The sequence below is a fragment of the Prionailurus bengalensis genome, chromosome E1 (assembly GCF_016509475.1).
Source record: "Prionailurus bengalensis isolate Pbe53 chromosome E1, Fcat_Pben_1.1_paternal_pri, whole genome shotgun sequence".
Lineage (NCBI taxonomy): Eukaryota > Metazoa > Chordata > Mammalia > Carnivora > Felidae > Prionailurus > Prionailurus bengalensis.
In genome coordinates, this window is record NC_057347.1 from 3,696,867 (window position 1) to 3,715,736 (window position 18,870).

The following is an 18,870-nucleotide window of genomic DNA, read 5'->3' on the forward strand; positions in this document are numbered from 1 at the left end:
AAAAAAAAAAAAAAAAAAAAAGAATCCTCTCCCTGGAGGAGGGAACCACCGCCGATGCCCCCACCCACTTCCTGCCCTTTTGTTTTATGGTGGTTTTGCCTCTGTGTCCTCTCTTTTTTTCAAGATCTTTTCTGTTCATCAGACAAAAGGCTGCGTCTGGAGGTAAAACCTGGGACAGGTTTTGCTTGTTTGACCACCATCTGCCTTTAATTAATAAAGATTGCTCCCAGATTCCAACATTGGGTCATCTATCAGTTTAGTTTTTGGCGTTAGCGTGAATTTCTTCTCCACCCCCCCCCCCCCATCGTCTTTACAGCTATTTTGGAACAAAACAAGGAGAGAGGCTCCACGGGAGCTGCCCAGTAGATGTGCCATTTTGAAGGAGTCGGGACTGTGTCGTGTAAAAGCTGTGGCTTGTCCGTCCCGCAGCAGGCTCCTTAGCTGTGTGTGCATCTGATCAAAGAAGGAAGTGCAGGCACATTTTCCCTATCCAGGGACCACTTGTCCAGTGACCTCAGTTCTCTGGAATACAACCCAAACAAAGAGTGCACAAGCAGCCAGAGAGCTGCCACGGTGTCCGTGTTCCGGGCGTTATTCACTTTACCCAAAGGAGAGTGTGTCCGTTTCCCTCATTCGAAGCCGGGTGACCCGTGTTTTCTGCACACTTCTAACGGTCTTGGTCTTTGCATTCCTAGCCCACAACCAAATCGGAACCGGCAACTCTGAAGGGGATAGGGAACGTTTTTTGACAACGGGCACACTGACCTAAGAAGTGTTTCTGATGGGGGCACTGGGGTGGCCCAGTCGGTTAAGCGTCTGGCTTCAGCTCAGGTCGTGATCTCGCGGTTCGTGAGTTCGAGCCCCATGTCAGGCTCTATGCTGACGACAGCAGGGGGCCCGCTTCAGATTCTCTGTCTCCCCCTTCCCTGCTCACACGTGCATATTCTCTCTCTCTCAAAAATAATAAATTTTTTAAAAATTAAAAAAAAAAGAGGTGTTTCTGGTGGACCAGAAGGAAAGACATAGGACCCCTGCTCTCACCCCACAACTCACACACCAAAGTGAAAACAGATACAACTGTAAATGCTTACCAGTGCCTGGTAAGGGCAGGCGCTCTACGTGAGCGCCCTCCACTTTGAGTCAACAACCACGTCTCTGGGCCCTTCCTCCGCCAGTCTGGGTGCCCTGGGCACCCTGGCCCTACCTTCCACACCTATAGTTAGTTCCAGGAGTGACTCCTAGGACCCTGGCCGCGCATCAGACTCACCTGGGGAACTTAAAAAATCAGGACAGGGGCACCTGGGTGGTTCAGTCAGTTACGTGTCCGACTTCAGCTCAGGTCATGATCTCATGGTTCGTGGGTTCGAGCCCCACGTCGGGGGCTGTGCTGACAGCCCGGAGCCTGGAGCCTACTTTGGATTCTGTGTCTCCGTCTCTCTCTCTCTATCCTTCTCCCACTCATGCTCTGTCTCTCTGTCTCTCTCAAAAATAAAATAAACATTAAAAAAATTAAAACTCAGGACATGCAGGGGCACCTAGGTGGCTTCGTTGGCTAAGCACCCGACTCTTGATTTCAGCTCCGGTCACGATCTGACAGGTCATGAGTTCAAGCCCCGCATCCGGCTCTGCATTGACAGCTAGGAGCCTGCTTGGGATTCTTCTCTCTCTCCTTCTCTCTCTGCCCCTCCCCTGCTCGCTCGCTCGCTCTAAATAAATAAATAAATAAATAAATAAATAAATAAAAACTTAAAATCGGGACATGCCCCCTAAACCAGTGAAATCAGAACGTCTTGGGAGTGGGACTCAGACATCAGTGTTTCTTAAAGCTTCTGGGTGATTCCATCCCCTAGGGCCCCGGGTGGGGAACCACCGGGGTGTGACTAGCAGGAGTTTTCCAGCCAGACTGCCTCATCTCTAAAAGGCGGCTAATTGTCAGGGCCGAGGGCTCACACCTCGTGCCTCGTTGGTAATGTTGAGGGGCTGCCATTGAGGTGCTGGGTCTCGATAGTCACGGGGACCCACCGAGGCTTTGTCAAGCAGGGTCTCACTAGGCAGGGATGCACGCCACACGTTCTAAGACGGTTTCTGTGCCAGGTGGATTCTTGGCCCCGGAAGGAGGAGGGAAAGGAGGGTGCCAGGGCCGAAGGTGTCACGGGGTCCAGCCACCGTCCCTCCAGCCCCACAGTGCCGGACTGACTTGTGGCGGATGCTCTGGAACCTTCCTGGCTTTCAGGTGGGACTAGCACTGACTGCCTGGGCTGTGTGCCCCGGGCTGAGACGGAAGGGGTGTGTCTGGCCCTGGTGCCGGGGAGGCAGGGTGTGGGGCATTTCCTGCAGACTGGAATGCAAGTCCTGACGCGGGCCAACGACGTTCGACCTTCGTAAAAATAATAAGGAAGCGACGAGAGTGGATTCAAGGCTGCCCCAGGAATAACGTCACCCAGCCCTGCTCGTATTCCAATTCGCTTCCCTCAGTGGAGACGGCAGGGAGGGACTCGAGCCAGCTCGCTCAGGACCGCAAGGACTTACGCACAACCCGGGTTCAGACGCAGTGGTGGCTTTGCTGTGAGCGTCATCTGTCCCTGAGCTGGCGGAGATGTGGCCAAGAGCAGCCGTTCCCACGGGTGAAGCGCGCTGTGGTGGTCATGGTGCCAGTGCCACTGATGTGTGCGTTCGGGCCACCATCACCTCACATTGACCTCTCGGGCTTGGCCACAGAATGCAGGCTGCTGTGTCTGGACAGCCCAGATCCTGCGTCCCGAGAGGCCCCTGCTGCGGCCACCAGCCAGCCAGCCCTTAGGGCCTCTGGTGCTCCTGGGCGGGGCCTCCTGGCAGGTGGGCGGGGCCTCCTGGAGAGTGGGCAGAGCATCCTGACAGGTGCCCTCTGGCCGGTTAAGGGGGGGGGGGCCTCCTGGAGAGTGGGCGGGGCATCCTGGGGGTGGGTGGGGGTGGGTGGGGCCTCCCAGCGGGTGGGCGAGGGCTCAGGTCCAAGGGCTCAGACCGCAGGGCAGCAGGAGGAGGGGCTGCTTTTCTCCCCCATTTCCTGAGACTGGTACCCAACCAGGTGCCCCAGGAAGTTGTTTCAGGAGGGGGCAGGGGGTTGCCAGGCCCATGGTCCTCAGGGCAGTGGGATGGAGCTGTTTTTCCTTCAACCGAGGCACCAGTCAGTGAATTCCAGAACTTGGAAGGAGGCATCCACCTCCCATGGGGCCAGAGGCTGACTTTAGCGAAATCTCAGGAAATTTCGGGAAATCTCTGAATATTCTCTTCTGCCTATCGGAGCCATGATGGGGGCAGGGGGGCAGATGCACTGGGAGGCCTGATTTGCTGCTCTCGCTTTGTCCTGTGCCCCCACCCCACACAAATCATTGCTCACCCCCACCTTGGCCTTGGTGTTCCCCTCTGCAGAGTGAGGGATGGCACCTGTTCCTGGGGCGGTCACCTCTTTGTGTGTATGTGACCTTTGTAGCCCCTTCTCCTCGCCCGTCACCAGGACACGTGCCCAGCTCACATCCACTGCCCGATGCTGTGTCTGCTCCTAGACCAGGCTGGGCCGTCCAAGCCCCCAGCCCGCTTCCCCACCAGCGGTGTGTGCGTCCCCAGCTCTGAGCGTAACGGCCCACTTTTGAGGGAATCCGTTGGTTTGCAGAGACACTGCTCGGCATAACCTAGTGCAGTAATCGAGCAGCATCTCAGATCTGCGTCTGAGATCTGACGTGCCCCACCGGCTCTCCAAGATGCACCGGGCGGGTAGTCCCGGGTTTCTTATCTGCCGGAAGGGAGTATCACCCACGTATCAAAGAACTGAGCGAGACCCGTCCGGCGGTGGTGCAGGGCGGGCCGGGGCGACTTCTAGGGCCCCTCTGGGCTGGGCTGGCCGTCGCGCTAATGAGGGTGTCACATCACACACGGACCCAGCAAAGGAATCGCATCACCGGAGCGGGAAGAGCTGGTGGGGGAGAGGGCGTGGTTGGGCCGAGGCTGGAGGTTTGCTTCGGGTGGACAGAGGCCGCCCCCCGGGGAAGCAGGCTGGATCTCGGCAGGCCCCGGGGCCCCGCACGTCGCGCCTGGCTCGCGCTCCGGCTCCGGGAAGCCCCCGAAGTGATACCCGGCGGACGCAGGCCCAGCAGCCCTGGCTCTCAGCAGTAGGGCCCATTAGAACTGAACTCTTCTTCATGGAACATTCTATTTGCACACTCCAGTAGAGTGGACACCAAAGGGGCTTTCTAATGCTTCATGGGCTGCTAATTTCCTCCGTGACCTCTTTTGTTGGGGTCTGACCCCAGCCAGAGGCCCCGCGCCATGAAAGCCAGCGCCTGACACAGGCCCAGGGCACGGGGTGACAATGAGGCCTCTATCGGCTTTAATCAGGCTCCAGTTGTGTCTGAAGAACCGGGTGGGGGGAATCTGTGTGGCGCTCAGAAGCCCTGGGTGGCACAATACGAGAGCCCCCCGCATCCCTCACGGAGGCCGAGGGGGGCTGCGGGCAGCGGAGGAGGGATTCGTCAGGCCCCAGGGGGGTGGGTCGGCCGGGGGGGGGGCCTTTGTCCCAGGCGCCTCTTCAGAAGGCCAGGCCTGCCCTGAATGGCCGCCCGCTCGGCCCGAGGGTATCGCAGGCCTCTGGGTATCTGGGGAGGCAGGCCTCCCACTCGGCCTGCAGCCTATTCATTGCCAGCCTAATTAGGTTTTGTCTGTGCTCTCCCTCCCCTGCAGACTGCGATTCCTACTGCAAGGCCTCGAAAGGGAAGCTGAAGATTAACATGAAAAAGTACTGCAGGAAGGACTATGGTGAGCGTGAGTCCCCTTGTCTGGCGGGGACAGCGGGGCCACGTGACCAGCCGGGAGTGGGGCTCGGTTGCACGTGGTCCAGGCTGCGTGCTGGTCGTGGAGTCCCTGTGACCGGCCAGGGGCCCGGCTGGTGGCATCCCACGCCCAACGGGCTTGTCACCTCTTCCACTTGGGTCCTCGGAGGCAAGGGGCCGTGGGGCGGGAGGGGCCGCGGGGTGCGAGGGCTGGGTTCTCTCCCTGGCAGGGAGGAGAATCTGGCATCCGGGCCAGTGGGGCTCCCCTGCGGCTGGGAGGCCCAGTCTGGCCTCTGGTCTTCACTCTGTCCCGGAGATGGGGAAGGGGGGGCTGCTGTGTGGCCTCAGACTAGTCGCTCTACCTCTCTGGTTTTCGGTGCCCTCATCCATTCTATGGGCTTCCAACTTGAGTCTCCCTCCGGTGCTCAAAGTGGGGTTCTTCAGGAAAGGCGGTGGGAGCTCCAAGGGTTTAAAACTCATATTCCTTTTTTTTTTAATTAAATTTTTATTTATTTATTTTGAGAGAGAGAGAGAGAGAGTGGGGCAGGGTCAGAGAGAGAGGGAGAGAGAGAAAATCCAAAGCAGGCTGTGCACTGTCAGCACAGAGCCCAATGTGGGGCTTGAACGCATGAACCGTGAGAGCGTGACCTGAGCCGAGATCAAGAGTCTTGACGCTGAGCCGACGGAGCCACCCAGGCGCCCCTAAAACTCGTATTTCTGAAGCCTCTTCCTTCCAGAGGTCGACCCTGCAGGGCTGAGATGGACCTGGGAATCTGCATTTTAAAGGGCGTGCTGACAATTCTGATGTACCTGAACTTTGAACGCAGCTGCGGGGGTCACCAAAGGGGTTTTGCAGCCGGGAGCTTTGGGGCTGGCGGCCCCGGGAGCCCCGTGCAGGTGCCCTGTCACTCGAGCCGTCAGGCCCCTTTCGGCGGGAAGGGGCGACTCAGCCCGTCACTCACTCCAGGCCATGCTCCCCGCACCCCTTCTCCCTGTGGTCGGGAGCCGGGTTTGTGGTTTCCGCTACCTGAGCGTCTGTGCTGGCTGGGGGCCTGCGCTGGCCAGACATCACGTGATGCAGGGGCAAGGCCTGACTGCGGTCACGGTGGGTGGGAAGCAGTTGGGGAGGCCGCGGGAGGTGAGGAAGCCCCCAGGGCCCCCGGGCAGATGTGCACAGTGAGCTGGGGGGCACTTCAGAGCCGGCCCGGTGGACAGAAGTCCCAGGAGCATCTGCGGGCACAGCTGGGGAAGGCCCCTGTGCGGAGAGCCGGGCATCCGTGTGGGCAGCCGAGGCCCCCGTCACCCGGCCGGGAGGTCACTGCCGCCTGGATGTGGGCCCGAGGGGTCCTGAACCCGGGCCCGGTGTGGCTTCCACCATCCGGGCCTCCCCCCAGGCTGGTGGGCCCGGCCGATTTGGACGGGGGCTGGGCCGCCTCCTCCTGCACGGACGGTCCACCCTGCCCACCCCCGTGCGCCGCCTCCCCGCTCCCGCTGGGTGTTGCCCAGTCCCGTCTGTCCCTCCGCAGTCGGCCTCTCGGAGGCGAGTTCCCCATCCGAGGCCTCGGCAGCCCTGTCCCCCCGGCCCCCAGCCCTGCTCTGGCTTCTCACGTCTGTGCAGCTTCCCAGGTCTGCCCCCAATCCTTCCGTAGAACCCGGGATGCGTCACTTGCTTCTCTGAGCCTCCGTTTCCTTGTGTGCAGCATGAAGGCCGTGCACCTGCTGGCTGTGTCTACAAGCAGCCAGCACAGGGCCGGGTGCCTGACGGGCTCCCCGGGAGGGGTGTCGTCTGCTGGTCGGCAGGCAGTTGGGCAGGAGGGGAGGGGAGGAAGGGAGCAGAGCAGGTGGGCGAGAACCTTGGTCCGTCCCTCCCCGACCCAAGGGCGTCCAGCCGGGTCTTACCAGGGTCTTACCTGGGTCTTAACCTGGGTCGGCCATTTGAACCAAACACGTTTTTGTGGTTTTTTTTCTTCTTTGATAAGGATGGTGGTCGGGACCTTTTAGCATAACGAATGAACGAGGAGGCCAGAGGGAACCCAAAGGAATTTTGAGAACTCGTAAAAGTTGCTCATTTTCCTCCGAGAGAGCGTCTGTCCACACACCCACACGCACACGCGTGCACACCCCACACTGGAGCCCAGAGCATGATCCCAGTGACTCAGGCCGCCTGGCTCAGACGTGATCAGGCCGTGGGGATCCCCGTTCCAGACCCTTCTGGGGCCCACAGTACCTTCCCCAAAGCCCCTCGACAGTGCCTGCAGGAACGTCTGCCTTCCACCAGAAAATAACAGACTTTGAGATGGTTTAAAGGTAAAGGATCTGGGCCCTGAGTCGTCTCTGAGCCCTGGTGATGACCACAAGGAGGGGCCCCGGGTAATGTTGCGTCCTCTCCACCAGAAGCATCCTGCCTCTGCTGGGGTCCAGGCACTCTTCTGAAGGATGAGGCCTCAGGCCGGAAGGCCCAAGGATTCTGTAGTGTTCCCAGGCTTGGGGACAAGCACGGGCTGTCTCCGCAGGCCCAGAGAGCCCAGGGCCGTAGAGAAGAGCCTTGTGCCCCCGCACCTGCCCAGAACTGGACAGGGAGGAAGGGAAGGGCCAGGCGGTCCCGTGAGGTGTTGGCCCACAGCCCCTGTTCTCGCCGCAAAGTAAAGGAAGAACAATTAGACTTTTTAAAAACATTCCCGGGGCAGCTCCTGTTTTCCACCTGGTTTTATCTGACTCGGCCCCACTTTGTTCTCTTCTTACTATGTTGGATTCTGCCTCCCTGACCTGTGATGTTCCAAGGGACCCTGGTCCCCCTCAGTGGTCTCCTGTCCCCTACCAGCAGGCAGGCCACACAGCCTCTTTTTCTAAACCCAGAGGGCCCCACCCCCCACTCCAGAAGCCCCGCACCTGCCATGGCACCCGGGCGGCAGGGACATCTTTTCTGGGGGGTGTGGAAGGTGGGATTCCTTCTGCCATCCGCCCCCCACCCCTCTGCCCGACCCTCGCCCTCCTGCCAGCCCCTGGCTCCTCATGGATCATCCGAGAGCAGCGGTGTCAAAGGCGGCTGGCTTCAGTCCCCTCGTGTCACCCAGCTGGCGGGTGTCTTGCCCACGGAGGCCTGTCCTGCTCGGTCCACAATGGCCTGCCCTGGGCGGCCGCTCTCGAATCACCTTTAGCCTCACCCGGGTCCTGCCCCAAGGCCGGGAGGGGTGAGGAACAGCCCAGCGGGCCCACCCTCGCAAGACTTCACGGAGGCCACCCCAGCTCCTGCCCCACACTCGCTGCCCGGGGACCCGCGGTTGTGCCGCTGGGTGACATCTGAGGGGCAGCAGAGGCAGGAGAGAAGTGGGGCGTCCCCTCGGGGAGCCGACGAGCTCTGACGCTGTCGTGCCGCCTGCCTTTACGTCCTCCTGACCGTTCCCCAGAGCCTGTTGGCTCGAGGCCCGGACTGGCACTGTCCCCTCCTGTTCCCCAAAGATCCTGGAGGGCTTCTGGTCCCCAAGACTGACCCTGATTCCCTTGGGGTCACCTAAAAGCTGGGGAGCAGTCCCCACCCCAGCTTAGCATCCAGGCCTGCGTGGTCAGGCAGCAGGCAGGACAAAGGTGTGTCAGGAGACGGAATTGCAGGGGGAGGGTCTCCAAGAGCCCAGCAGGGTGGGCGTCAGGCCGTCGGGGAGAGGCTTGTTCCGGAAGCAGTGAGTGGTGCCCACAGGGGTGGGTGCAGGGGGCGCACGGGTGCTCTGAGGCTGTGGGTAGGTCTCGTGATTGGATTGCAGGACTTCTGTAGAGAATCTTCCTTGTATTCTGCTGGGACCGTAGAGCCCCGGATAAAGTGCGAGTGGGGGGCATCCCTCCCCTACCCGGGGCAGACCTGGGCCAGCCCAGGGGCACGAGGAGCAGGAGGGACCCGGCCTGGGATGGGCGGCTAGGTGAGGCCAGCAGAGCAGCCGCGGGGGCCGGGGAGGACTGGGGAGCGGGCCTCGGAGGGGCCGCGTCCTCTCGGACTGACACCCGGCAGGGAGCCAATTAGAAAACGCGTTTCCTTCGCTTCCAGCCAGCGCACGGGGTGTTCCAGAAGCTGCTAATTAGTACCTCGGGTTTGCCGCCCCCGCCAGGTGACCAGCAGGCCCCAGACCCCCTTCTTCGTGCCAGAGGTCGTGGATCTGGGACCCCGCTGACCTGGGCAGCGGAGGGAAGGCGGGGGGGGGGGGGGGGGGGAACAGGGCGGTGAGAAATGATCAGTGGCTGGCTTGGGCTGTGCCGGTCCTGCCCTGTGTCGTCTCGGGCACGTTCCTGACACGAGGGGGCCCCACGTGGGTAGGGCTGGGGTGGGCGCCGCGAAAAGCGAGAAGGCGTGGGGTGGGGTCGGGCCTCGGGGCTGAGTCCGCTAGCCACGCCCCTCACATCCGGGCACGGAAGGGGGCACCCGCCCGGGATCCGGAGGCACCGGTTCCCGACTTGCTGGGGGACTTTGGACAGGAGTCTCGGCAGCCTGGGCCTCAGGCTCCAAGTCTGTCAGATGCAGGTGTCGTCAGGGGGACACGACGCCCTTCTAGATGAGACCAGATGGCGGCCCGCTGCGCCAGGTGCCATCTCCTCGGGGCAGGGGTCACCTCCGCCCACCTCTCCTGGGCCACCCCAGCCCTCTGCCGCCCTCTGGGGGGACCCGGCTCACCTTGCAAATGCTTGAGAAGGCGCCAGCGCGGCTCGGTGAGGGACGGTGGTTCGGTTCGCAGAAGACAGTTTCCGTTATCGTCCGGTGTCTTGGCATCCCTGCCGGGTCCCCGGGACCACCCAGCCCCACGCAGCCCAGGTGGGACGGGCCTTTGTGTGAGCATGCTCGCATGACACCGTGTGTGCGCACGTGGGACAGCATGTGTGTGCACTGTGACAGTGCGTGTGTGGGCATGTGTGACGCCGTGTGTGCGAGTGCACGCGGGACTGTGAGTGTGCACGTGACGGTGTGAGCGTGCTCGTATGACACCGTGGGTGAGTGTGCACGCGGGACGGCATGTGAGTGTGCACGTGAGGGTGTGTGTGTGCAGGTGTGCTCATGTGACCGTGCGTGTATGCGGGTGTGCATGTGTGCAGGCGTGTGTGGGCATGTGTGAGTGTGCTTCTGTGAGTGCACACGAGTGTGTGACAGCATGTGGGTGTGCAAGTGGCAAGTACAAGTGCACCCGTGTGACAGCATGTGGGTGTGTTTTCCTGTGGGTGGACATGTGTGTGTTTGTATGAGAGCTTTGTGGCTGTTTATGTGATAGTGTGTGAGCGTGTGTGCTCATGTGATCACACATGTCGGTGTGCATGTGGGGTGCGAGTGGGCATACATGTGTGCAAAAGTGTGTGTGACAGCCTGTGAGTGTGCACACGTGAGTACATGTGCGATAGCGTTGTGGGTGTGCTCGTGCGACTGAGCATGTGCGTGTGTGTGTGTGTGAGTGTGGGCATGTGTGTGAGTGGGCTCCTGTGAGTGCACGCATGAGTGTGTGACAGCATGCGGGTGTGTAGGTGTGCAAGTATGACCGTATATGCGCACGTGCACGTGTATTCCCGCGTGTGCGCGTGTGTGAGTGTACGTGTGATAGCGTGCGTGGGTGTGCTCATATGCGTGTGCACATCGGTGTGAGCGCACGGTGCATGTGAGCAGGCATGTATGAGTGTGCACGTGAAAGGGTGCGTGTGTGACCGCATGTGGGTTTGCTCGCGCGAGTGCCTGTGCGACCGTGTGTGCGAGAGTATGTGCACTCCTCTGACAGCGTGGTGTGTGTGCGAGAAGGCTCCCGTGCGTACGTGTGCTCACCGCAGCCCGGGAAGTCCCGCCACCGTCCCCTCTTTGCACACCCACCGAGCACCTCCTGCGTGCCCCGTCCTGTCCTGGGCACTGAGCTTAACGGGGAAGAGACCCAGGCTCAGCCCTCAAGGAGCTTGCAGTCGAGGAGGGGAGACGGGCACACAGATGAGAGCACGGAGGGTGGACGTGTGGGCAGCCTGAGGTGGGCACAAGCGGGGCGTGGCCCGTTCTCCAGGAGGGCTTCCTGGAGGAGGGAGCCCCGGTAGCTGGCGCTCACAGGGCAGAGCAAGGCTCCCGGGCAGAGGGAGAAAGGCGTCGGGCACAGAAGTGGAAACAGGCTGGGGGCAGGGGTGGGGGCCGGGGAGGCAGGGGAGAGGCTAGTGGGGCGGGGGGGGGGGGGGGGGAGGGGGAGACAGACAGCTCACATTCTGAAAGGTGAGATCATCTCACTTTTGCCAGTTCTTGGAAAAATTATTCGTTCCCAGAAGTGTTTATTAGTCACCCCCTTTGTTGAAAGACGTTTGGCACCAGCAGATGGAAAAATCAGAATGCTTCCCACAAGACGGTTTGGGTCCAGGATTCCTCCTGAGATCCCGCAAGGATGGCTTCTGAGGTACGGCTCCAAAGGGGACACCGTTGGCACCTGTGGGGAGGGACCAGGCTCTCGGGTCGTGCGCGTGCGCGTGCCTGTCCGCACTCCTGCTTTCTCGGGGGCCCCGTGGCCGAAGAGGGTCTGGGACCCCAGTGGGCCTCTGACTGGCATCAGCACCCCCAGGTGTGCCCTGGGTCCCCCGGGGGACGCGGAAGCCCAGGAGGGGAGCGGCCTCGCCAGGCCCCCGATGGGACACCTCACACCTCCCCTCTCCCGTCCTCACTGAACACCTGGGACGGAGGGAATTTCATTCCCCGCCCTGATAACGCTGAGTCGCAACGAGGTAAGAGGCTGGAGGCCAGGGACTCCAGAGCCTGAGAGGTTTGTCCCCTGTGCTGCCAGGGCGCTGAGCCTTGGGCGGCCCGGAGTGGGCGCAGCAGTCCCTTCGAAGGCTCTAGAACTGATTTCCCCACAGGATCCTTGACTCTCCGCTCCCGGGGAAGCAAGCGGGAGGCGTCACAGTGGTGTTGGGGTGACTGTTGGAGATGACGGAGCCGGTGTGATGGACACGGCGGGGTGGGCAGGGGGTGCCGGTGATGGGCATGGCGGTGTCGGGGAGGGAGGTCACGGGCGGATCTGTGATGGGGTGGGGGGGCGCCCAAGCTGGCCACGAAGGCGTGTGTAGGGGGGACGCTGGGGGTGGGACGCCGGGGACACTGTGGCTGAGCCTGGCTCCGGTCTAGCTGCTCAGGCTGGAAATCAGATGGGGTCGGGGACGAGTCTCCCACCTCGGGCTTCTGTTTGCCTGACCAGTTCCAGCGACACGGGGCCCCTCAGCAAATGATGGCATCTCTGCCTCTTTACACCCCTTCCCCTTCCTTTTCTCGACCTTGAGTTCAGTAGCTGTTCCCGTGATCGGGGTCAAACCCTTGAAGTTCAGAGAGCCGGACGGGTTACCGACCCCGTCCTAGAACCGGAGTTCCTGTGTCTGCAACGTCCTGTGATCTCGGGGCTTGGGTGTGGGTACACGTGTTAGAGGAGCACCCGGGGGGCTGATCCCCAAAGGGAGAGCTTCCTGGGGAGCCAGGCAGTTGGCAGGGCCCCCGGCTGAGGCTGGGAGACGCCACTCCGGCCCCCAAGGCATCACCCGCCGTTCCAGGGAGCGGGACACAGATGCTGGCCGCACGTGGCCTGGTGTTTCAGAGGCTCACTGACCCTTCCCTGGGGGTCACTGGCCCCGTGGGCATCCTCCGATTTCCCCAGCCAGATGTGACCTCCTCTCCTCCCCACCCCCAGAGCGCCAGCCCCATATGGAGGCCAGATGCAGAGCGGGGTCCGCGTGAGGCAGGCGGAGGTCGAGGAATGCGGGTGACCACCAGGTTGGGCAGGGAGGGCCCACGGGCCCCAGGGACAGCTTGAGAGGAGGCCCTGATCCCGCAGGGTGCCGCAATGCCTGGTCTCCTGCGGCCCTTCCCAGCAAGGTGACTCTCTATCCCCAGGGAGTCCCCAGCTCTGGGCTCCCAGCACTACCCTCCCCGCCCCCGCAGCCGCCCGCAGGGTGCTGAGCTCCAGAGGGGCCTCCGGGCGGCTGGGGCTGCTCCCAGCCGCGTCTCGCCCTCCCTGGAGCTTCCTTCCGTTTTCTCTTCTCACAGTCTCTTCTCCTCTGAGCACCGGTTTTTAGGAAGGAGGGCTGGCTGGGGAAGGCTGGTTAATGTAAGGTGTCTCCTCTCTCCTCCCATTTCACAGATGCAGATGGGGATGCGGAGGCTCGGAGGGGTGGGAGGAGGGATCTGTCCAAGGTGCCTGGATTGCTGGGGCCGCGTTGGGGCCGGGGACACCCTCGAGGGGTAGACCCGTCTTCTGGTCACCAGGGGCCTGTCTCCAGGGTCACAGAGCATTTCCCGCAACCAGTGTTCGTCTCAGCTGGGCATTTCCCCGCCGCGGGGTGGCTCTGGTGGTCCTGACACTGCCCCTCCGCTGGGCTTAGTGCCTTTGGCACTGAGGTCCCCAGCACGCCGGTCACCGTCCTGGGGCTTCCTGCCCAAGGCCTGCCCTGTCATCTTCCAGCACCTGCCTGTGTACGGCCCGGCCGGGATGGGAGGTGGAGCCAGGCCCCAGCCACCAGCCACCAGCCCCGAGGGCCGGCTGCGGGACGCGAGGCGTGGGACAGGGAACACCCTTCCAAGCTCACAGACGCCCGCTCGACTCCCCGAGGCGAACTTGGCCGGCTCGGGAGCAGCCCCGGGACCCTGGTGTTGTGCTGGGCCCTGCCTGCTTGCTGTTTCAGGGCCTGAGGCCCCGTCTTCCGGTTTTCTTGGGGAAGCAGGTTCCGTCCTTCAGGCGTGGGGTGACTTAGGAGCGGGAGCCCGGCGTGGTGTGCCAAGGGTGCCCGGTGTGCAAGTGCACGACAGGCCCAGTGATTGCTGGATGCCCCGCTCCAGGGCTCCAGCTGGGTGGGGGACGGGGGCTGCCCTTTGAGCTCCCGCTCTTGAGGAGGGGCTTGCTGGAGGCAGAGGGCTTAATGGGGAACTGGGCTGTGTTGGGGGGCCTTATAGGCCACACCCCCACTGTGGGGCGGCTGTCAGTCTGTGGCCAGAAGCACCCTGTGCGCCAAGTTTTCTGTGAGTCCTGGAGGCCACAGGTCCCGGAGGGACCAGGGGGTGATGAGGGGCCTGGACAGAGGCCAGATTAGGGGAGGTCGGCCCTCTTGCCTTCCCCTGCTTCGGAGGCCAGGGTCCCACAGATGCACTGGCCGGGGGGGTGCTCACTGCCGGGCCTTTCGGGGGGGGGTGTTTCCCAGCGCTAGGCCCCCCCTCACCATTGCCCTCAGGGGGCGCTGGGAGGTGCGTTTGGTGAGTTGGGCGTCTCCCAAGGCTGTGTGAGGCCATCCTTCCGGATGACTCTGGAGCTGTGGCCACGCCGCGGGTGAGGGGTAGGGGATGGGGGACGGGGGGTTCCTCCTGCCTGGGAGAGGGGGCCCCACCGAGCAGGCAGGCTCAGGTCCACTCTCCTGCCTGAGCCTCTCTCCAGACAGGGCAGCCAGTCTCCCGACCCCTTCACACTTGTGAGGGTGGGGTGTGTGTGTGGCGGGGGGGGGGGGGGGGTGCAGATGGCCAGGCAAGACTGGGACCGCTTCCCAGGGAACGGGGCTCCCAGATTTTGGCTCTCCGATTCCCAGATCTCCGGACGTTCCCTCCCCCTCCGGGGACCCCTGTGCAATCAGATGGTCCCAGGCACCTGACCCCCTCTCCTCTCCCAAGAATGGAGCCTCAGCACCAGGGCAGGCAGGGAAAACCGAGGCAGCCTTCACGTCAATGTGCGGATGCCGCAGGAGGGGGCAGCCCCGGGAAGCCTGAGGACCCCTGTGGGTGGCTGTGGCTGGTGACCTGCCCTGGCCACAGCCAGCCTCCAGCTCTCCACCTCATTTCATGGGGGAGGCGGTGACACCTCATCGAGGGTGCGTCGGCCCGCCGAGATGCCCCGCGCCCCCGACCCTGCATGCTTGCTCCGGCCCCCGCTGGCAGGTCAGCATCTCCGAGAACAGGACTTGGCTGTACTTGGCTGCTTCTTACCTTCACGGGGGCCTGGGAAACATGTGGTCAGAGCTGCATTTTATAAAAGCAGCTGCAGCTCATGACACACTTTCTATACCAGGAGATTTATGGGGCTGCATGGTTTTAATGGTTTCTGTGGGGTTAGTGTCCTCCCCCGTTCGTCCTGGCTGCTGTCTCGGAGACAGATGGGTGACAAGCTTTCCCTGGCTGGACTGGCCCAACAGGAAGGTATGGCTGGGAGGGGGGGAGGCCCGGGGCTGGCCACCCAAGCCTCCCTGGGAGGGGCAGCTGCTGGGACGCCCTTGGGGGCCCACCCTGAGCAGTCCATAAATCCAGGAGACCTCCAGCCGGCAGGAAGCCTCCCCGCAGAGGTGTCCCAGGGCTCAAGGCTGGTGGGTAGAGAAATATGGCTGACAGCCCTCTCCCCCAGAGCCCCAACCCCCGGAGCCCCATCCCCCAGAGCCCCATCCCCCAGCGCCCCTGCCCCAGGACCCCTCTCCCAGAGCCCTTCCCCCAGAGGCCATCCCCCAGAGCCCCATCCCCCAGAGCCCCATCCCCGAGCCCCTCCCCCAGAGCCCCTTCCCCAAAGTCCAATCCCCCGGAGCCCCTCCCCCAGAGCCCCCTGCCCTGGAACCCCATCCCCCAGAGCCCCTCCACCAAAGCTCCATCCCCCGGAACCCCTCCCCCAGAGCCCCATCCCCCAGAGCCTCATCCCCCAGAGACCCATCCCCCAGAGCCCCATCCCCCAGAGCCCCATCCCCCAGCACCCCTGCCCCAGAACCCCTCTCCCGGAGCCCTTCCCCCAGAGGCCCTCCTCCAGAACCCCAGAGCCCCATCCCCGGAGCTCCTCCCCCGGAGCCCCTCCCCCGGAGCCCCTCCCCCAGAGCCCCCTGCCCTGGAACCCCATCCCCCAGAGCCCCCTGCCCTGGAACCCCGTCCCCCAGAGCCCCTCCACCAAAGCTCCATCCCCCGGAGCCCCTCCCCCAGACCCATCCCCTGGAGCCCCTCCCCCAGAGCCCCCTGCCCTGGAACCCCATCCCCCAGAGCCCTCCCCCAGAGCCCCTCCCCCCAAGCCCCATCCCCCAGAGCCCTCCACCAAAGCCCCTCCCCTGGAGCCCTCCCCCAGAGCCCTTCCCCCAGCAGACGAATGAGCAACTACTATATGCCCTGTGCTGAGGGAAGAGCTTTCCTAGAACCTGGCCCAGGCCGGGAGGGAGCTTTGATGCCAGCAGGAGGTCCCCCAAACCTGCAAGCAGGGACATAAGTCAGCTTGGAGCTACTTCCTGCTATGCCAGGAGGACGGGTCCTCCGAGGGTCCAGAGCTGACAGGCTGTGAGTCTCCTGGGCCAGGACTGGAGCCGGGGAGCGAGGCTTGGGATGACGAACAAGGCTGCCTGCCCGAGGGCAGCGGGGCCCCCTTTGGAGGAACCCAAGCACAGGACCTGGAGCGTCCTACTTCGTAGATTGCTTCTGGTGGCCTGAGAGTCTCCTCGCGTTGGGACCCTGCGGAGGTCGGGGAGCTCTGGGAAGGACGGCCGAGGTCTGCTCCTATAGAAGGACACGTGGACAGCCAGCACCGCGGCCTGGATGCCCCCACCCAGCCGAGAGGACCCCCAGGGTGGCCCCCCGCCCCTTGGCCAGACCAGCTCGACTCCGGCCACGGCCGTTACTACTGACTCCGGCCAAGGGGCCCGGCCTGGCCCTCAGTCCCCCTCTCGCCCCTTGGAGTCACGGGATGGGGAGGCGCGTGCCCCTGCCCGCCCAGCAACAGGCTTGAATTAGAAGAGAAGTCAGTCATCACAGCCCGGCCCCGGTGGCTACTAGGTCCTTCCTGTGAGCCCCGGCATTGCTCTTGGGGTGGCCGCGGCCCCGCCTTGCTCGCGGCCTTGCTCACGGAGCTCGGCTGCTGGCTGCAGACGTGGGGCACTCCGGGACTCCAAGGCCGGGAGACAAACTGCAGCCCGGCCTGTAGGCCCGGGGCGTGGGGGGCCAGCTCCCGGCTCCCCGGACCCTGTGAGCTCTCTCCTTGCTTTTCCACGGGCATCTGTTCCACTCTGCAGCCCGCGGGTGCCCCAGCTCGGTTGGGCTTTCCAGAGCCGCCCTCACCCATCCCGCCTCGCGGGCTCCGGGTCCCACACCGCGATGCCTGCTTTTGTCTGCGCGGAGAGCAGGGCTCCAAGCGACGAGCACAGCAGCTTACTAGCAACTGTTGCCCAGCCTCAGCCCGCATTCTGTGGGTGTAGCTCACAGAGTAAGGGAGGGCGTTGGCGGTGTGGACCCAGGGATGCGGCCCCGCATCAATTACAGAGGGGCCCGAGGCACCAGCAGCGTGGGGGCTAGGCTCCCCCTCCCAGCCAGCATCTGCCTCCGTGAAGGACCACTGTGGCTTTGTGGCTGGGTCCCTCTTCCTGCCGGCTGGTCCCAGCACGCCTCTTAGCGTCCCAGACTGATCTCACGGTCTGCCTTTCCGGGGCTAATCCCGTCTCTCTCATTCCTGACTGCACGATGAGGGATCCTCACCGGATCCCCCCCCATCCTGTCCTCATTGAGGTCAGTTGAGGACATCGGTGCACAGACGGCGGGGGCTTAGGCGTCCTGAGGGCTGAGGCTAATTGGCCGGGAGTGAGTGTCATGTGCGCATCAGGGGCACAGCCTCAGGGACCGAGGTCCTTGGGCGGGCAGGGCTGCCCTTGGCCACTGTGTCTGGCGTCCCGGTGGGGCAGTGCCTCGGCGGGGGCGGGTGGGGGGGGGTGCTGGGAGACCCCAGTCTTTCTGGGCTCCCGGCCAGCAGGGCCCGTGGGCCTGGCGCTGGGCTGTGCCTGATGCGCTCCCGGGCGTGCGGAGCAGGTCTGCCTGAGGTCACCGTTTCAGTGTGTATTTTGAATATTTTCAGCTGTATATGTGCTGCAGGGACTTGGCCCGTGCGCTGCGTGTGCGGCTCATACTTGGTGGGCTGTGTAATGTGCGGAGGCGTCGCCAAGGGCAGCGGAACTGTGGATGTTTTCCAGCATAATCACATGCATCCTCCCGCCACCCTCCCCCGCCCCCGCCCCGTGCCGTCCCACCGCAAGGCCAGGGAGCTACTGGGGTCGGAGGAGGACCCACGTCCACTGCTTTGGCCCCCGGATTCTCGGGGACGGCAAGGTGTCCGGGGCTGGGTCCCGCTTTGGGCTGTGTCCTCAGTGCTAAGCAGATCCCCTTCAGGCCCGGCCAGTACGGGTGGGGTGGGCAGCCGCTTTGGACGCCCTGCCCGTGGTTGCAGGGAATTCCTTGAGGGGAGGGAGACTCCAGACCAGGAGAGGTGGGGCAGGGTCTCCTGCTTCGTGAAGGACCGCATTGTTGCAGCTCTGGGGACAAAGAAGGGCCCCTGGGGGCCTGGAGGGCCAGCCCGAGGCCTGACCTTGTCCAGCCAGCTCTCTCCGGCCTCTCCTTAGCACAGCTGGGACCCCTCATCAGGGCTGCAGAAGCGAGTACCACGGACTGAGCTTAAACAACGGAAATGTATCGTCTCACGGTTCTGGAGGCCGGGAGCCAGAGATCCAGGGAGTCTGCAGGCCTGGCCTCTCCTGAGGCCTCTCTCCTTGGCCGGCTGGCGGCCGTCTTCCCACTGTGTCCTCGTGGGGTCTCTCTTCGTGCGTCTGTGTCCTGATCTCCTCTCCTCACGAGGACACCGGTCATACTGGATTAGCCGTCCCCCCGCCCCCAATAACTCTGTCTTAACTTAATTACCTCCGTTAAGACCTTGTCTCCGAGCACCATCCCTCTCCCGCAAACGGGGGTGGGGGTTAGCACCGCATCATATGAATCTGGGAGACACAGCTCAGCCTGTAACACCAGCAGACGCTCAGTGCCTGGGATCACAGCCGTGTTCTCCAGGGTCCCCCGGCTGGCGGGGGGTGGTGGCGGGGGCCAGCGTGGACGGGCCAGGGGTCTGCAGTCACACACAGGGAAACAGTGGCATCCTGAGGGAGGCTCATTGTGTATTCAGCTCAGTCCTACGGAGAGGAAACCGGGGTTCTCAGGGACGCTGGCTCCCCCGTCGCTTAGCCGAGGGGCACTCAGTTGCCACGGTGACCCCCGTCTGCACAGTCAAACACACGGCCCAGCCACTTCTGCAGGCTGGAGGGCTCCCCACCCCACCTCGGA

At 63.2% G+C, this 18,870-nt stretch overlaps 1 protein-coding gene across 1 annotated transcript in view; it reads left to right on the forward strand.

Moving 5' to 3' along the window:
- Nucleotides 1-18,870, forward strand: part of NTN1 (netrin 1) — a 175,398-nt gene that overhangs the window by 150,627 nt on the left and 5,901 nt on the right. Inside the window, exon 6 of the mRNA XM_043583104.1 lies at nucleotides 4,714-4,788. Within this exon, the coding sequence (XP_043439039.1) occupies nucleotides 4,714-4,788 (75 nt within the window). The remainder of the gene's footprint in view (nucleotides 1-4,713; nucleotides 4,789-18,870) is intronic.